This window comes from Oryctolagus cuniculus, chromosome 1 (assembly GCF_051225735.1).
Source record: "Oryctolagus cuniculus isolate XC-2025 breed Fujian yellow rabbit chromosome 1, ASM5122573v1, whole genome shotgun sequence".
Lineage (NCBI taxonomy): Eukaryota > Metazoa > Chordata > Mammalia > Lagomorpha > Leporidae > Oryctolagus > Oryctolagus cuniculus.
The window spans coordinates 34,346,692-34,364,179 of NC_142867.1; the positions used below are offsets into that span (position 1 = coordinate 34,346,692).

The window sequence follows — 17,488 nt, forward strand, 5'->3', positions numbered from 1 at the left end:
TAAAAATGATACTTTAGACCTTATTGTCATAATACTGATTTTGGAGAAAAAGCATCACATGGAGAAAGAAACTTTCATTTTCATTAAAAATATACATTCCAGGTAAAGGGAAATGATATGCATGCCTTCCTTGTTACACTACACTGCAACTCTGTCCCTCTAAAAGTTTTAAGTAATATGATGAGAAATTAGTCAGTGTTTTGTCAGAAAAACTGAAATAATGCTTTAAACAATTACAGTGTTGGGTTCCATTTCAGTGGTTTCCTTTGAGAACTAAAGCAAATTAGCTCCAGAATCACTATTTCTACACTCTCACTCTTTTGGCTTTCGATGGCTTTTGAAGGGAGTATCCCCAGATGAGAAACTTCTAAGACTCCTGCAGAGATGACCTGCTTGAAGAACTGGCTGCCTGATTAACTATTAACTGCTCTCAATAGGATTAGATAATTAAGGACATTGATGACCATTAATTAGGAGGAGGGCACATTAATTTGTCACTGGATAGGGCCCTTACAATGATTTATAGGTTAGTGCTACTTGCAAATGTGAAGAGAAAGAGAAAAAGAGAGAGAACCATTAAGTTACCTTATCAAGTGGCCAGCTTAAAGAGGGCAGAGGGTCAAAAAAGGGCCAAAGTGGTCACTTAAGGGTGAAGTCCCAAACACCAAAGCAGTGCCAAGCCACATTGACCATCATTTGGTGATGAAGTTAAAAATATGCTAATTTATTGGTGGCAATTCTCTCTTTTTATGGTTTCAAGCAGTTAAGACAAGTGGCCTGCTTAAGAGCTTTTCATTTGAAAAGAGATTAAACAAAATGGTTTGTCAAGGCTGCTTGGCTGTTTTATGTCTTTGTTAAAAAAAAAAATTGCACCGGCTATACTGATAACTATCACATCACCCAAAAGCCATCTCTCTCTCTAAGCATTTACTTCGTTAATAAATACGTCAACTCTAATTGCTTAATAGTTCTATGTTCATTTGCTCTTTAGCAAGATTAAGTTGGAATAAATCTTTTGTACTAATATTTTCTGTCATCATTGCTTGCATAAAGGTCACAAGCAAAGTTTAAGTGTTGTAAAAAATTTACTTAAAGACACTAGTGTGAATTATTCTTTGTTTAATTCAGCACATAAAGTGAAAGGTAATTTCACTAATAGTAAAGAAAAATGCTTTAGAATGTAGATAAAAAATCCTCTTAGCCATACACAATTGTGGGTAGCACTCACATTCCACACACAAGTAAGCACAGCTCATTAACATTTAATTAAATATGCTTCTGAAAGCCTTGGAAATATGCATGTCATATTTATCATGTAAGTTAGGCGCATACTTTTCATAGACATTTAAAACAAAATCCTTTTTTGCTAGCAAGAAACATGTCATAAGTATCTCACTGAAGTTTTAAAAAAAAAAGAGGGGGAGATACCATTTACCTCAATACTATAAAACACAGAAATTCTCTTACCTCAATGGTGAATAGCTTCCTTTTTAATTTAAAAGCTAAGTCTTTGACATCTGATTCATCACAAATCAAGTTATTAAGCCGAGGGATCTGCCGTATATGGATCAAACCTTGTGAAAAGGAAATTAAAAGGAAAAAAACCTGAAAAACGCTGTCACCAGATGCATAAATTAAAGAGTCTTACAGCAGAATCCTGTAAATTTACACACAAGCATCCTCCCCTTTTAAAACTGGAGCTTACTACCAGGAGCAATGAAGCAAATGGTGTGATTATACTCAAGTAATCAAGCAGAATAAGATAAACAGAAATCCTTGTGCGAGGAAAACTAATTGCACTTTGGTAGAGAAGTACAGATGTAAAGAGGGATCTTAATACTTGTCAAAACTACAGCCGGTTTGTGTGTGATTTTCTCTTGTATTTACAGTAAGCAAATATGGCTATCACCTTGCATGCTGCCCACGGCACCACTGAGTGATCTTTATTTTATTAAATGCACCAGTAAGCAGCCAGCAAAACAAGGCTTATGGGTTACTGACAATGAAGCACTAATGAAAAGTATTTCATTTTGTGCCTTATTAATGACTTGAACAAACCATTGCAGGAAACTACATTTCAGAGCACACTCAAGGATCAAACATGAGCCCCTATGCCATCCCGAGACACTTACTTCTGTGGCACGGTAGACCTTCATGTAGCTGTTCTAAGCTTTAGAGCAGTGCTACGTAAACCGTGAGCTTTGGCCTCTTGTCAGTAGAAACACTTGCTAATGTTTTCTGACAAGGGCACTGGGTGGCTTTTGTGCAGCCTAATGTACTTTCTGACTAAACTAGGGGTCATTTCCCACAGATGAAGACACGGACAGTTCTTCAGTGCATCTTTATGCCTGACTCAGCTCATGTTTAAAATCATCATCCCAAAGACACTGATTCCTAAACATGGGTGGGAAAGGCAAATTCTAGATTTGAACACACAGATACAGCTTATTTATGTGTATAGAACTGCTTCTTTAGTACAAGGTTTTATGTGTGGGTTTGAATGTTTAGTAATGTATTAGTTTTAGCTGCCAAGGATAAAACCTCCAGTTACTTTCAAAACAACTCCTTCAATAATAATTTACTAAAATATCTACTTGATTTTTTTCTACTTAATAAAAGCAAAGGTGTTATTAAAAAGTAAGCTTTTAGTTACAAATTTAAAAATCTCACACACAGCTATTTAGTCAAATGTACTTACCAGATATAAGCACACTGTATTTTTAGTTGTACTTTTCTCATTTTAATCTTACATATGCTTATATAGCTAATAAATCAGCAGGTTTTAGAGAATGAAAGAATGCTTTTGTCATCAGGGCCTTCTTATTAACAGAAAGTTTATACAGCTCAGAACTACTCAGTATTCTGTGGTGAATAATCTATAAATTCACAGATTTCAGTACAAATAATCATAGGCTTTTAACCTCTGAAATGTTTCAATCAAAGTAATTATATTTTTGAATTCAAAATATACTTTTACTAAATTTATAAACTCATAATACTTATAAATGATACTCAGTGTAGATAATTTACTATGGTAACATCTGACTTTCTAAAAGAAAATGGAAATAATAAATTACATGAATAGTTAACACTTTTTTTGGTAGACTCTAATATGAAAACCAAAAAGAACCTGCCAGGGTCTCATAAAATCAGTCTCAAAGTCTAGAAAGGACTTCTAATAAGCTAATCAGTCTTAAACCAAAGTCTCCAATAGAAGTATTACATTTTACAATAATTATATCCTTAATATATACTCAGACTATGTAAATCGGTAAAAAGTTATTACTCACTACTGTAAGGGTTGAATATCCCTTATCTGAAATCCTTGGTTGGGACCAGAGGTATTTAAGATTTTGGAGTTTTTCGCATTTTGGAATATTTGCATTGAATTTACTGGCTAAGCATCTCTAAAAGAATCCAAAAATCCACTCCAAAATTTCGGATTGGAGATATTTCAGATCTTGGATTTCTAGATTAAAGGTGCTCAACATGTATTATTTGAATTAACATTATATTTATTTCAAACATGACTAAAAAGCGTGACTACCAAATTTAAGCCACTAGGAAAACAAGATGTATACCTAAGCCCATGCTTATTTGGGTTTGACTCTTTTCAAGCAATTATCATAGTCTGTAGTCTTCATGTAGTTTGGTAATAAAATACTATGGAAGACTGACAAAAAATGGAAAACATCTAATAGGTATGTAATAAAATTCATGCTACTGGACAGTAGATATTTTTATTGGACAGGATACTTCCAGGTACCCTAGAAGCAGCCAGAAATGTTCTTATTATAAGAATGCTGCTTACCATGGTAATCCTTATACAATGGGTTGGTTTCTCTCTCAGAACCAACAAATGATTCCAGAGCAACAACTGTATCTGACAAGTTTGTAACACGAGCAATAATAGCTTTATTCTGTAAAAGACAGAAACAAAACATTCATGTTATGGTTAAAAGTGACATACATCACTATAGTGCCACTAAGCCACCTCAACTTAAAAATTAAAGCTACTCCAGGCTGATAACTAGATGAAATATGCCTCAATTGAAAAGTCCAACCCATGTAGCTATGCTACTCTAATCTAAAAAGCTGAGGGAAAAGTAAAAATTGGTAGAAAACATAAATCAGTTATTTTTCACTTATCTTAGGGGCAAGGCTACTTTTATTCTTAAACAGCACTTTTTTTTCCAAACTACTTCACTCATTACACACTGGAAAATCTGGCAGACAGCAGGATTCAGAAGCAGTAGATACCCCAGTATCATAAGGCAAAGGTCCCAGTTTGTACTAGGTTTCAGCCCTATAACAGCTGAAGTCCTCTGTGACATATTAGAAACATAGAAGGATGCAGCTAAGAGGCTGCAACATGCCTAGCTCTGGAGTCTTCTGCGTTCTTTCCAGATGCTGCCATTTGGCTTTGGAATAACAACAAAGGCAAAGAAGATTGGTAGACGAGTACTGCTTATACCAGTAGCCTACTTTTTCTTTCCCAACAAACCCAAGATGAACAGAAAAACAATCCATCTTAAGAAATGTCACATTTTTCCAGATTAAAACAGTGCATTAATATGTTTCCAAGTATAGTATGCCCAGCTACTAAGTATCAAAGGTTCTAACATACCCAGAAATTCATGGCTATAAAAAATATAATCATCAAATACCAAGTAGGCTCTTTGCCTTATTTTTTTTTAATGGAAATTCAGTATCCCTTTTAGTCTCTGATAGTGTGGTAGGTCAGAAAACTGACTATGTGCTACATCAAATTATTTTTTGTACTGAAGATCTAAATAAGTTGAAACACTGTTGTTTATGAAATTTTATAGTTTTGAAACTCTCATTTTATTTTCTAGTAATGCCCATTACTTTGAAACTAATCTTTGAAGTAAAGTGTGGGAAATGGGAAATATAAAACAGTCAAGAAAATTTATCAATGTGATGCTATGTCCCCTGTTAGAAGAGAGACCACTTATAATCAAAGATTTTCATTTTCTTAAAATAGGATTGACCACTGAGCTCATTGTTATTCTATTTCTTAAGTCTCTTTTTAAGAATAAGGATAAAAAGGAAAGAGAGCTAGTCAGTGTTACCTGACTTGGTATGAAATGCATAGTAGACTGTGTTACCAAATACTCTGCTGAAATGATTGGTAAACTCACACCTATGGTGGTATTTGAAACTCTTCCATAAGTAGGAATGTGTGCTAAATAAAGAATGCTTCTCTCTTTGAATCAGTGCTCTCAAAGGAACCAGTAACAATAAATGTTCTTAGCTGTTTTTCATACTTTCAATCACGTGGGCAAATGAGGTACAGAAAAACAAACATAACTTGGAAATGCCTGTTTTCTTCCAAGGTTATTTTTCATTCAATGGTGAGAAAATAATCCAGATTGATTCCTTACTTTCAGTTCTGTGCCACAAGGGATGGTTCTACTCCAGAAATAACAGGGGCTTCAGAGGCCATAAGCATGTTCCTCTCAATATTTCTTTAGCCAGAGACCATTATATCAAACTCATCCAGGTTGGGTTTCAGCCAGTTATTCTTCACCCAAACAAAAATGTCTGCCAGACATTCCAACAGCTGGGAGACAGTTCACAATGAGTCAACTTGAAAATGATTCATTGTGCTGAGTACTGAACAATGTTGGGATGGGGGCGGGGTGTGGCTGGGTTGGTAGTAAAGGGTGAGAACAAGTGGGAGATGAAGAATAACCATGTGGTTCCCCCATTAAGAAGAATCTTGGATAAAAACCAGCAGGCTGTTATCATTTCATTTTTAGGATAAACTCAACTGGGAAGAGTTCTCCTGTCATGGACCCTCAGATGAACAAGCACTTATAATGGCTACAGACAATATTTCTTTATCAAAAAGGTCAGATTTACTTTTATCTATAAATAACAGACTAAGTCTCTGTATCTAAATATCTGAAATGATAAAAATTTTTGTTATAACTCAGCTATGTAAGATTTCAGTGATACCAAGTAGTTCTTTCTCAATTGCATGACTAAGAGAAATTACAATGTTTAAAAATGGGATTCATTTCCAGTCTAGTAGTATATAAACTAGATATTGTGCATTTAAATAGTCAACCTGACATTTATTTCAAAGAAGGTTTTATTTATTCATTTAACCTTAAGATTTGTTAATAAGCCATTTAAGTTCCTATAATATTTACTAACTTTAAATCCTTTGAAGATAGTTTATGGGAGATAAAAAATTATTATCTACTTGGAAGAGGAAAATGAATGAATTCCAAACGTAAGAGGTATGTGAAGCCTTGATCTCAAAATTTCTCAGAAACTCATTCAGATAATTTATTATATTCTAAGTTCTATAGGCTTATATCATTATTTAACTACAAAATAAATTCTATTTTAAAAGCTTTCATAAAGTATTAGAACAATAACGTTTATTCACACTATTATAATAAAATAAGTTATATTTTAATGGTGACTGTACTGTATTCTGCACAGCTTTTTGCAAAGTAGTTTATAGGATGTGGTAAGCCTGATTAATTGAGAAATTATACAGATATCTGAAAACACCTATAGAATAAAAAAACACAAAAAATATATAAGAATAACATCTAAGTTTTTGACTAATTCTTTATTTTGATTAAAACTTATTCAGTCTTCTAGTTATTTATAGGAGCATAAATGATATTAGGTTTGTTAATGTATACAAGTTAAAGGTGTTAGTGATTACATCAGTATCTCCAAGATTCATAAGGAATGTGGCCTATTGATGTAATCCTACTTTAAAGCCATTCCTGTCAAAGGTCTTAACAAATCATGATAGTAATACAAGGAGGCCTGTTAGATAAAGGTAGCTGAATTTATTTTCAAGAATCTAAAATTAACAGCTGAAAAAACTTCTTAAAAGCATAAATAATCACAATTCATTTCAGTAAGAATACACTATGGCTAATAAATTGTCACAGTGTAACCAGTAGTGTTCAGTATGCTTTAGCATAATGATCTGAGCAGAGGCCCTGAAACAGGAACTCCTATATTCTCGTCCTAACAGTTTGTGTTTTTATGTTACTAACAAAGATGGGGAACCTATCTGATCTTCAGGCTACAACAGGCATTGTAGAAGTAAAGGCATTTGTGCATCAATTACTTAAGTATAAATTTGAACATAATTCTTGTGTTAAAGTTGTTATATTACAGTTTCCAATAGGGAACATTTGAGTAAGGACATTCAGAATTCACCAGTATAAGAAAATTAATGGTTATAGTGCATGTGTGGCATAATGACATCACCCAAGAATGCACAATGATACTGCCGCCCCTCCTCCTTGCCCATCTGGATATGAAAATCCAGGATGGCTCAAAAATCCTTCTTATACTAGACAAATCTCCCTTCGCTCCTGGGTGAAAGTTGTCAGCTCTGGATAAGAGCCAAGACATAACTAGGAGGGAAGCCAGAAGGGAAGAGAGCCAGTGTCCAGGAGTTTTAAGAGTTTGCTGGCAGTCTCAAACAGCATTGTAATAAGTTACATAAAGGGCTCTTAAAATGTTCTGTTGTAGCATAATTTCTTATTACTTAAATTTAAAACATGTCAATGCTGTTGTAAAAAAAACAAGGCAAATCAGATTATCCAGTCTCCTACCTTCCTATTCCAATTTTAGTTTCACAAAAAACTTCAGAGTTTTTGTTTGTTCCCTGTTTGGTTACATAAAATGTTTCCTGTTTGCTTTTACAGAATGGTAACACATTTTTATTAGGATACTCCAAATCCATTAAATGGATTTTAAATGGAAAAAGATTAATTCAATGCTCCCTTTCAATTCAAAGCTCATAAAGTCAAACTATGAATTTGTTAAGAGATAAAAATTTAACTGCTACCACATAAAGCTCTCACAATTTTCTAATAAAAATACTTCAGAAACCTAGTTAGAGTTACCAAGTAACAATTAGAATACCTCAAACCCTGAATATTTCCTTATTTTCTTGTACCTAATTATCTCAACAATATAACAAAACAAAATGTGTTTCCAGGAAAGATTTTTTTTAACAAGAGTATTTAAGAAGTAGTCAACCCATAATTTAATTATCAAGAAACTTGAATAGAATAAAGCAATTGACATAAAGCATTTATGTAATGTCTCACATAGGAGTAAGTGCTTGGGTTACTCAATTCACATCCTTTAGGCAGGACAGCAAATACAGTATGAAAGGAACCTCTTCCATTTGACTATGGCACAAGCATTTGGATTTGGGACTACAATAATATGAAAGTACTATTAATGTAATGTTAAAGAGTTAAAGAAATATTTAAGTTACTTTTTGCTTGACTCTAGTATATGACATGATGTATGTGTGGGGATGGGCAGAGGACATCACAAGAGAAGCAAATATAATAGATGCACCAACTCAATTTGTAACATTTTATGAAAAATTATACTCATAGAAGTATAAACTATAATAGAACTAATGACATTTCTTTGTCATATAATCAGAACAATGAGCTTGGATCAAGGGATACATTTAGGAATATTTGATGAAGTATTGGGTTTTCCAAGCATAAGTTCTCCATTTCATAAAAATTAAAACTGTAAAATAAAATTTAGTTATACTGCTTATAATTTTGTTCTAACATGCCACATCTTCTCTAGAGTTGTTGCTCTGTTCTGTAGATGAGGTTTTATTATATTAAAAATGTCTGATGGTGGGAAGATAATTGCATTCATAATCATTTTGTATTTAGAAAGAATACAATGTTATCAAAAATTGCATTAATTCACATTTGCAATATGTTAATGGTGGTATTGGATTAAATATTTTTCATATTTAACATTGAGCTTTATTCAAAGTTGATTTTAGAATACAGAGGGGCTTTTGTTAAGTTAAATTCTCAATGTAATATTCTGATAGCTTCCTATACTAATATTCATGTAGTGAAAAACACAAACATATTTTGAGTTTTTTCCCCCTAAAGCTTACAACATATCCACAAGGGAATTAATGACAAATAGACTTAACCTTAATGGCAAAAGAAATTGCTGAATAAGTTGTCAAATTTTCCTAGGAGTAAGCAATGGAACCATTATATTTGTGTGTTTTCTATATGATAAAACACTTGGTAGCTAAATTTTGCTATGAAAATATTAGTTCTTTATAATAGACTTTTTTTTAAGAACACAAGATTTTATTTTCAAAAGTATTATTTACATTTACATTTGAGGACTGTAGTATCAAGAATAGACTCTAAGGAGTGCCTATATCAGCTGTGTTTCTTAACATTTTAAAAAACTTACTATTCTGAAAAACTCATAAATGGGACAACAAAATTCTGTAATGAATAGACTTCACAGAATAATGGTGTTAGTATTAAAAATGAATGTTGGGTATTTTTCATAACTATACATCATCTAGTTACATATTATGGAAAGTATTCATCAAGAAATTTGTTTATATTTTGTGCTTAAAAATGCTTTTTGGGCAACTTCTTAAATTAGGAATTTTTTGCTACTACTTTGTACTTGAAACCCTTAAGATGCAATTCACAGATGTCCAAAAGCTCATGCCCTGCCTGGAAAAGGAATCACTAATATCCAAATATCAAACTGAGCATCCAGCTGATGTTGGTGATGCAATGGCAGGTTAAAGATACTAAAGTTTAAAATCAGCTTAGAATAATCCCATATTGAGTATAAAATTATAGCCTGTCATCAGGAACAGGCTGACAGAGCCAGGTCCAGATGGGAGACTGGCTGGGAAAAAGGCGAAGGCAGGTGGGAAAATGATGGGAACCTGACGGAAGACAGGACTACTCCCTCTGCTGGCAAGGTCCTCACCTGCTTGAATTTTTAACTAATGACTAGGTTTTCTTTAATTATTTAAGATATAACCAATAAATTATGTAAGGTGTGGCCATTTTAGTTTTTGGTTTTATGTTTGCACATTTTCAAACTCATGGTATTCTGTTTATACCAGATTAATCCATCAGCACTATAAGGATCCAATGTTTCACCAGGAGGTCCAATTATTTATCTCGTAATTAAATTGCATCATAAGCATAAGAAAATGTAGCACTGCTTTTTATAATATATAGCCTTTAAAAATTAAGAAAGTGTTTGAATTATTTTTATTGATATATATGCATTTTTGAAGAAATAAAATTCTTGGGCTATAGACTTCATAATTTCTTTCTCAGGCTCTGCATAATGTCCCGTAATGAAATAATATAGAAATGAACCATATAAATCAACTATACAGGGAACAAGGAAACAGCATGTCACAGCAAAACAGCAGAGATGTACAGCGCCAAACCTATCTGATAATCTAATGATCTGAGTTTACAGATATTATGTCCTAATATGTAAGGAATTAAGAATTAATGTTTACACAAAAATTTGTTAAATTTTACAGAAAAATTATTCAATATTTGATTTTCAATGTAAGCTAATAGCTGCAGCAAAAACATTTAGTAAAAATCTGTTCTAAGATTTTGGCCTACAACCAGAAGCTCCCAGAACAGGAGGGATCAGCTTTTTCACCCACTGTTCTCATCTGAATCCTGGCTTAAAAGCTATTCCAGCTCCCAGCTTTCCAGAAGGCTCCATCCCAGGAATCCTTGCCTGCCATTTGGTTTGCTGATTTTAATCTCTCAGGACTTTCTTACAGTGGCTCTACTATGCTGAACTGGCACTTGCTTCTAGAAGTGAGTTATTATTAAACCTGTAGGTCAATTGTGGCACTAACAACTCTTTGGAAGCTTTCAGCCACAGTGTACAATTTGCTAGTCTAATTAAATATTAATTCTAAGTGTTACATTTTGTGGCTAAGAGCTTTTATTTTCCATCATCAGCCTGGAAGAGAAAGAGGTTACAAGGCTAATTTAATCTCTCCCCTTGTCCTCCCCAACATTAAAGATTAACTACATAGGGTGTGAAAACATTATTAAAGAAGCAAGGACTCTTTATATAGTAATAATAATATAATTAATAGCAAAGAGTCAAAACATAACATTAGGACATAATATTTGACCTGGCACTTAAACAACTTTAAATTATAATTAGTTACAAGCAAGCTTTGTCTCGATATCAAGAAATATGTGTCTCCCTTTATTGAAGACAGTAATCTTTCTTTAAGGGAAGGTATGCATCTAAGTAAATAAATCAAAATAATTCAAAACTCACATTTTCTCACACATATTTTTCAGATTGCATGTAACATCAAAGATTAAAAGCCTCATAATTTTATTTGTAAAATAAATGCAGAATTAAGTTGTGCTTCTTTCCTGTATATAATAAGTGATATAAAAAAGACAGTCTATAATTTAAAAAATAATGTAAAAGATTCTTCGTTTTTCTTCTACCAAGTTCAAGTAGACTGAACACATAGGTCCCTCCCTACTTAGGTTCCCAGAACAGTTGTGCCCATGCCTGGACATTGGGCATTACAAAGACTCTCTGGTCCAGCAGCCAAAGATTCCATATGCGCAAACAGATGACTCAATCTCCATACCGTGATGAGACATTTCACTGTCATTGATACATTGAAAAGTTTGGCCTTATATAGTCTGTTAGCTGCAGACAACTACCACCACTAAAACTATAGTATGAGTCAGAAAATGATCTATAACAGCACAAAGTTATGTTAAAGAAAACAAAAAAAATTTAAAACTAAAGTTATTATTATTTTTGTGGCTTACCAAATATGCATTGGTTAAATTATGTGTAATTAAAGGTTTCTAAATAGTACTTTTTCCTTTTAAAGATGCACATGAATCTTATTGACAATTTAAATATATCCTGCTCTTATTTAATATGCATATTTTCAAAAAGACAAAATGATATGTATATTGCTACTAGTGCTCTACACAGAAAGAAGCTGTAATTTGGAGGCTATTTGTGTAAAAAGTTTCAGTCACCTTAACTAAGAAAGCAAATTCAATATATTTATTAATATATAATGCATACAGGCTATCATTTCATTTTAAAAATTAACAAGCAACATATGCAGTATGAAAAGGAAGAAAAGAATCTGAGCTGTAAGAATTTATAAATTCCAAGCCTATGGTAGAAGGACTGAAATACAGTTCTATTTGTTATTTCAAGGAAAAAGAGATTGTGTTGACAACTCACTAGACTTACATGAAGTTACTAGAATTTGACACATATGATATGAAATTCAAAGTGGGCTTAATATGATTCAGTTCATTTTAAAAAATGCTTTTCACATATTTAAAAACATCAATTTCTTATAATCAATTTCAGAGTTTTAAGAAGATCTAGAAAAATGAAAGGTAGACTCTTAGTTGTGGATATCTTAAGGAAGGAATTAATGAAAAAAGATAAATAGAATACCTGGCTTTATCTTTAGTAAATTATAGATATAAGTGGGAGATTAAACATTTAATTTTAGTACTTAAATAGTCTTCTTAATAAAGTATATTAGAAAAGGCTACTTAAATAGACTAAGTTATATAACAGAAGGTGGTGTTATGTCTTACTATGTTTAAAATATTTTCAAAAAATTTTTAGTTGCAAACACACAAAAGTCTGTTGTTTCTTCACCATACAATTATTCTAGTTCTTGTTTAGAATAAAATATTTCATATTGAAATTCACAAGGCCATTGGAATCCATATTTCATAATCTCATATAAATAGTTTGTTCTAAAATAGTCCATTGCTTGACTTAGAGTTAGGTGCTAAAATACTCAGCATGAACACAAAAGTTTCAGATGTGAAAAGGTTTGTTTGTAATTTCTCTCTCATAGACATAAATTTAAAGTTCTAATACATTAATACTACAGAAGCTTAATTTAAAATCACATTAATTTTAATAATACACTAAATAAAACCTTATTTAATTTTTGAGAGATATGTTAAAACAAGGCCCTTTCTTCCTAGTTTTCATCACAAAATGAATTTTTATTGGTATTAGTTAACTAACATAGGTAATTTTCTTCAATGAAGCTTATGGAAAAATTCTATAGATCAAATTATTATAAAACAGTAGTTCTAGTATAAAAACTGAATATGGTTATTAATTAAACAAGTGTCAATGATGACAAATATAAAAAGGCAACAGGCTACTGGCAAATTTGCAATCTGTCCTGAATAACAGAAAGTTTAAATAGCTTACCAACTAATATCTCTCTGAATAAATACAGTAAATGCTGGCAATATTTAGAATTATTCTAGAAGGAAAATCTATTTCATATTTTATTATCAATAATGGAAAAGAGGTTTTTGTTCTTGCATTATTATCATTAAGGAGAAATTTATTAAGCTGCTGTTTATGCTTTAAAAAATCTTTAAAACTACAGAATATGACTGCTTATATAAATTATCAATAATAAAAAAATTTCTTTTGAAAGGAAAGTTCTGATAAAGGTAGAGAATATTTTTCCTAATTCAATGATAGATGTTGTAATGTTTATTTCAGGTAAAAGGGCTTTTAGTCAATAAAAAAAATACAAATCAAGAACAGTGTCACAGATTCTGTTAGAAAATGTAGAACATTTCCTTCCATCACTAATAAAATCCTAAAATGCAGAAAACTAAACTTTTGTTTCCAAAAAGAAAAACTGTTATTGGTAGCTAATTTTCTCAAGCAGGTAACTGTTACAGGGAATTTTAAAAAATTAATTTTAAAAGCACAAAATGTATAATTTGAAGGTGGATAACACATTTCATCAGAAGGTAGCCCATTCTCATTTATAAGCCAATAAAAGAGAGTTCTATTTTGCTAGATACAGAAATCAAAATTTCTCATTGAAAATGACTTAAAGTTGTCACTTTATAAAAAATTCTCCTTAAAAAGTTTTGAAGGGTGCAAAAACATTTCTAACAGTAAATGAAAAGAAGCAGTAGTGTTTAATGTAGCTGAAATATAACAGCCTTTATTATGGAAACTTACATTTAAATTTTTTTTAAGTTGAAATAATATTGTTACAGTTTAATATGTAGAAGAGGTAAACATAGGGCTTTAGTTATTTTTCTGATATATATAACCTTCTCTCTCTCTCTCTAAACTCCAACAACCTTCTCTCGACAACAGAGTTTAGAACAGTTGAGTTGTGAGAATGTGAGCAGCTGCTGTTATTATAACTAAAGGTCTGTCTACTGCCTGAGCCTGAGAGACCACATGTTCGGCTGTCCTCTCATCTTGCCATCCTCACCAATTAACTATTAACATGGAGGGCTGTACACATGCTCTTGGGGGCTCTTTAACAGGCTTCTTGGCGAGTGGAACAACTGCACAGCAGGGATCTGGGAACTGAGTAATGCCGGGATATAAGGGAGCCATCCGTAGTTCTGCTCCTTCTAATGACACTTTACTCCACAGTTCAGCATGTAACAAAGTCTGTATTTAACTTAGGCATTTTCACATACATTTTTTGAACAATGTCATTGGGCAGAGATTAGAACTATATTCTAATAAGAGATAATATGAGTAATACTACTGCTTCACAGGGAAAATTGTTTAAGGCTATCTCTATATGTTTAAGACATTAATAATATATTTACTGAATAATGTTAGTATTTTCTTAACAGATATGTAGGATTTACTTTTATAAATTTGATTCAAAGTATTCTTATTATTTTTTTCTGTGATGTTATAGAAATAGTCTTTAACCCAAAGGAAAATACTTCAAGTTCACATTGTGAAACTGAACATAAAGTTTTCGAAGGCAAACTTAAAAAAAATTCTTATTTACTTGCAAAAGTCTCATTCCAAAAATAAGCTAAAATAATCTTTGAATCTATGACATTATTTTTCCTATTTTAACTTTACCTCTACTTTGCACTTTCCTGAAGTATTTGTTCCTTCACGACAATGAAATTAAACATGGGAAGCACGCCAAAAGTACAACAAAGGGTAACTAATCATTACTGTAGAAGTCTGACAGAATGCTAATAACTTAAGTCAGAACACCCATTGGCTGGTTTATCACTCTAAGAGATGAAGATATTTTATATACTTTTAACCTAGTGTTATTTTTTAAATTACATATTCAAATAAATGTATCACCATTATAGATGTTTAATTATATGACAAAATTTCCAAGGATATCAAACTTCATTTCTGTTTCCTACCATAAATCACTCTACTATCACCTCCCAAGTTCAAGCATCCATATACCTGCACATACTACATAGGATGGAGCAAAAAAGCTCCATCCTATCTTTTACATTGCTGAAAAGTCCATGGGGATAAGGATCTTGTTTGTCCTGATCACTACCATATCCTCATGAGTATCTAGAGCACTGCCTGTAGGATTTGTTGAATGAATGAGCAAATAAGCTAAATTATCCTCATTCATCCAATCCCAACTTAAATCCCAACTTAATAGCCTCCAGAGATGCTACTGGTTATAATGGAAAGGAAGTTGACACATGTTGGTAAGTTTTTGTTATAGGGGCCAGTACTGTGGTGCAGAGGGTTAACGCCCCAGCATGCAGCGCCAGCATCACGTATGGGCGCCAGTTTGAGTCCCAGCTGTTCCACTTCCCATCTAGTTTCCTGTTAATATGCCTGGGAAAGTAACAGAAGATGGCCCGAGTGCTTGGGCCCTTGCACCATGTGGGAGATCCAAAGGAAGCTCAGGCTCCTGGCTTTGGCCCCGGCCATTACAGCCGTTTGGGAAGTGAACCAGCAGATGTCAGAAATCCCCACCCCCCTTCTCTCTGTAACTCTTCCAAAGAAATAAAAAAAAATCTTAAAAAAAAAGAGTTTTGAAGATTTATTTTATTTATTTGAAAGACAGAGTTACAGGGAGAGGTAGAGACAGAGAGAAATGTCTTCCAACTGCTGGTTCACTCCCCAGATGGCCACAATGGCCAGAGCTGTGCCGATCCGAAGCTGGGAGCCAGGAGCTTCTTCTGGGTCTCCCACATGGGCGCAGGGCCCCAAAGACTTGGGCCATCTTCTACTGCTATCCCAGGCCATAGCAGAGAGCTGGATCGGAAGATGAGCAGCCAAGAGTTTCATTACAACATATTGATGCTACTAAGATCTGAATGGCCATCTGAGTTTATGTATGCCTCCTGGTCTGTGTCAGACCTAAGCTGGGAGAAGACTTTATCAGTGTCTTTCAAAAAAGAGTTCAGAATGCTGAAGATTTCTACTGCCTTGATAGTTTTGTACACCTTAAAATTTGCGGCCTGACCCTCTTTCAGATTCTTGGTTTTGGAGGTCTGTAGCCTCAATACATGTTATTTCTAATTCTTTGGTTCTTTTTCACTTCATTTTTACATTTTATCCTAAATGTTTTGACATGAAAATTTAGATAGTGAGTTACCATGTTTAAAGAGTGGAGGAACCATTTGTTTCTCAGTTGGTAGCATGGTCAGAAGACCACTACAATAACTTTGAACAGCGGATGAGAGAAAGAGTATGAAAAATGGGAAAATTTTAGAAAGTTGTACAGTTTCTCCAAAAAAGACAGTTTCTGTTTTGAGGAAGCATGTCTTAATTCTTAGTCACACTGTATACCTTGATACTTAACACCAAAGTCTTTCCCTGTATTTTACTATCTTCATTACAAAGTAGTCTCTTTACTGACACTAAAAAACATACATTTAAACTGTATTTCTTCAATTATAAAAGGGCTTAAATACATCTGTAAAGTATCAAAATTGAAATATTGTTTCATGCTCAGACATCCAGCCTACCTCATAATTTACTCATTAGATAATCAGTGGTGTATATAGACTATCTTGATATCACTTGATAGTATCACTGCTGTTACCTCAAATAGGAGCTCCAAGAAACATGGTCACAGACATCCAAAATGAGGCTGGGAACTCTGCTCTAGGTAATGAAGAAGACAATCCCTAACAAAATGGCTATTTAGAAGTATTTTTATTTTCTTTCCTATTTTCTTTCTTTCTTTTTTATACAGACTCCTTCAGAATAACTTTGGAAAATTATATATATAAATATACATTATTTCACAACTATATTTCTTCCTATAAAACTATAAAAAGGAAACATAACTTTGTTTCCCCCTCACTTTGTTTGGAACTTTTTGCTTAATTTTTCACATGTATTAACTTGTTAAAAATTTTACAATGTTAATTCTATGTATAAAAATGCTGACTAACAGCACTGTTTGCCTATAACATTTTTTTTTCTAGTGGAAAGTTAGTGTCATCAAAATAAGTTAATAATTCAAGACACATAAGGATGCAGTGTAATAGTATGGGGAAAAAAATCTCTGTTTTACAGTTACACAGATCTGAGGTTGAGCATCAAGTTTAAAAGTGTGTAAAAGACATTTGACATTAGAAAATCATTTAACTTATTTAACACTGGCAATTGACATAGTAGTCACATTGGGGTTTTGTGGTCCTTTGGTAAGCTATAAAACCTAACAGTGAAGATGGTGGAGTTTGGGGTTAAGGAAAGACACTGGCCCATCCACTTAGTAATTGGAGGACCTTGTGAGAACCAACTATTTCATAAAGTTGAGGAAAAGAATCAAGCACATAATGCTTGTAAAATGTTTGGCCTGTAGTCT

At 32.9% G+C, this 17,488-nt stretch overlaps 1 protein-coding gene across 5 annotated transcripts in view; it reads right to left on the bottom strand.

Moving 5' to 3' along the window:
* Positions 1-17,488, bottom strand: part of ELP4 (elongator acetyltransferase complex subunit 4) — a 280,207-nt gene that overhangs the window by 136,519 nt on the left and 126,200 nt on the right. For all 5 annotated transcript variants that reach the window (XM_089309947.1, XM_051825657.3, XM_051825667.3 and 2 more), the window contains exons 8-9: positions 3,812-3,920; positions 1,468-1,574 (exon numbers count right to left, since the gene is read on the bottom strand). In XM_089309947.1, coding sequence (XP_089166073.1) covers positions 1,468-1,574; positions 3,812-3,920 — 216 coding nt within the window. The remainder of the gene's footprint in view (positions 1-1,467; positions 1,575-3,811; positions 3,921-17,488) is intronic.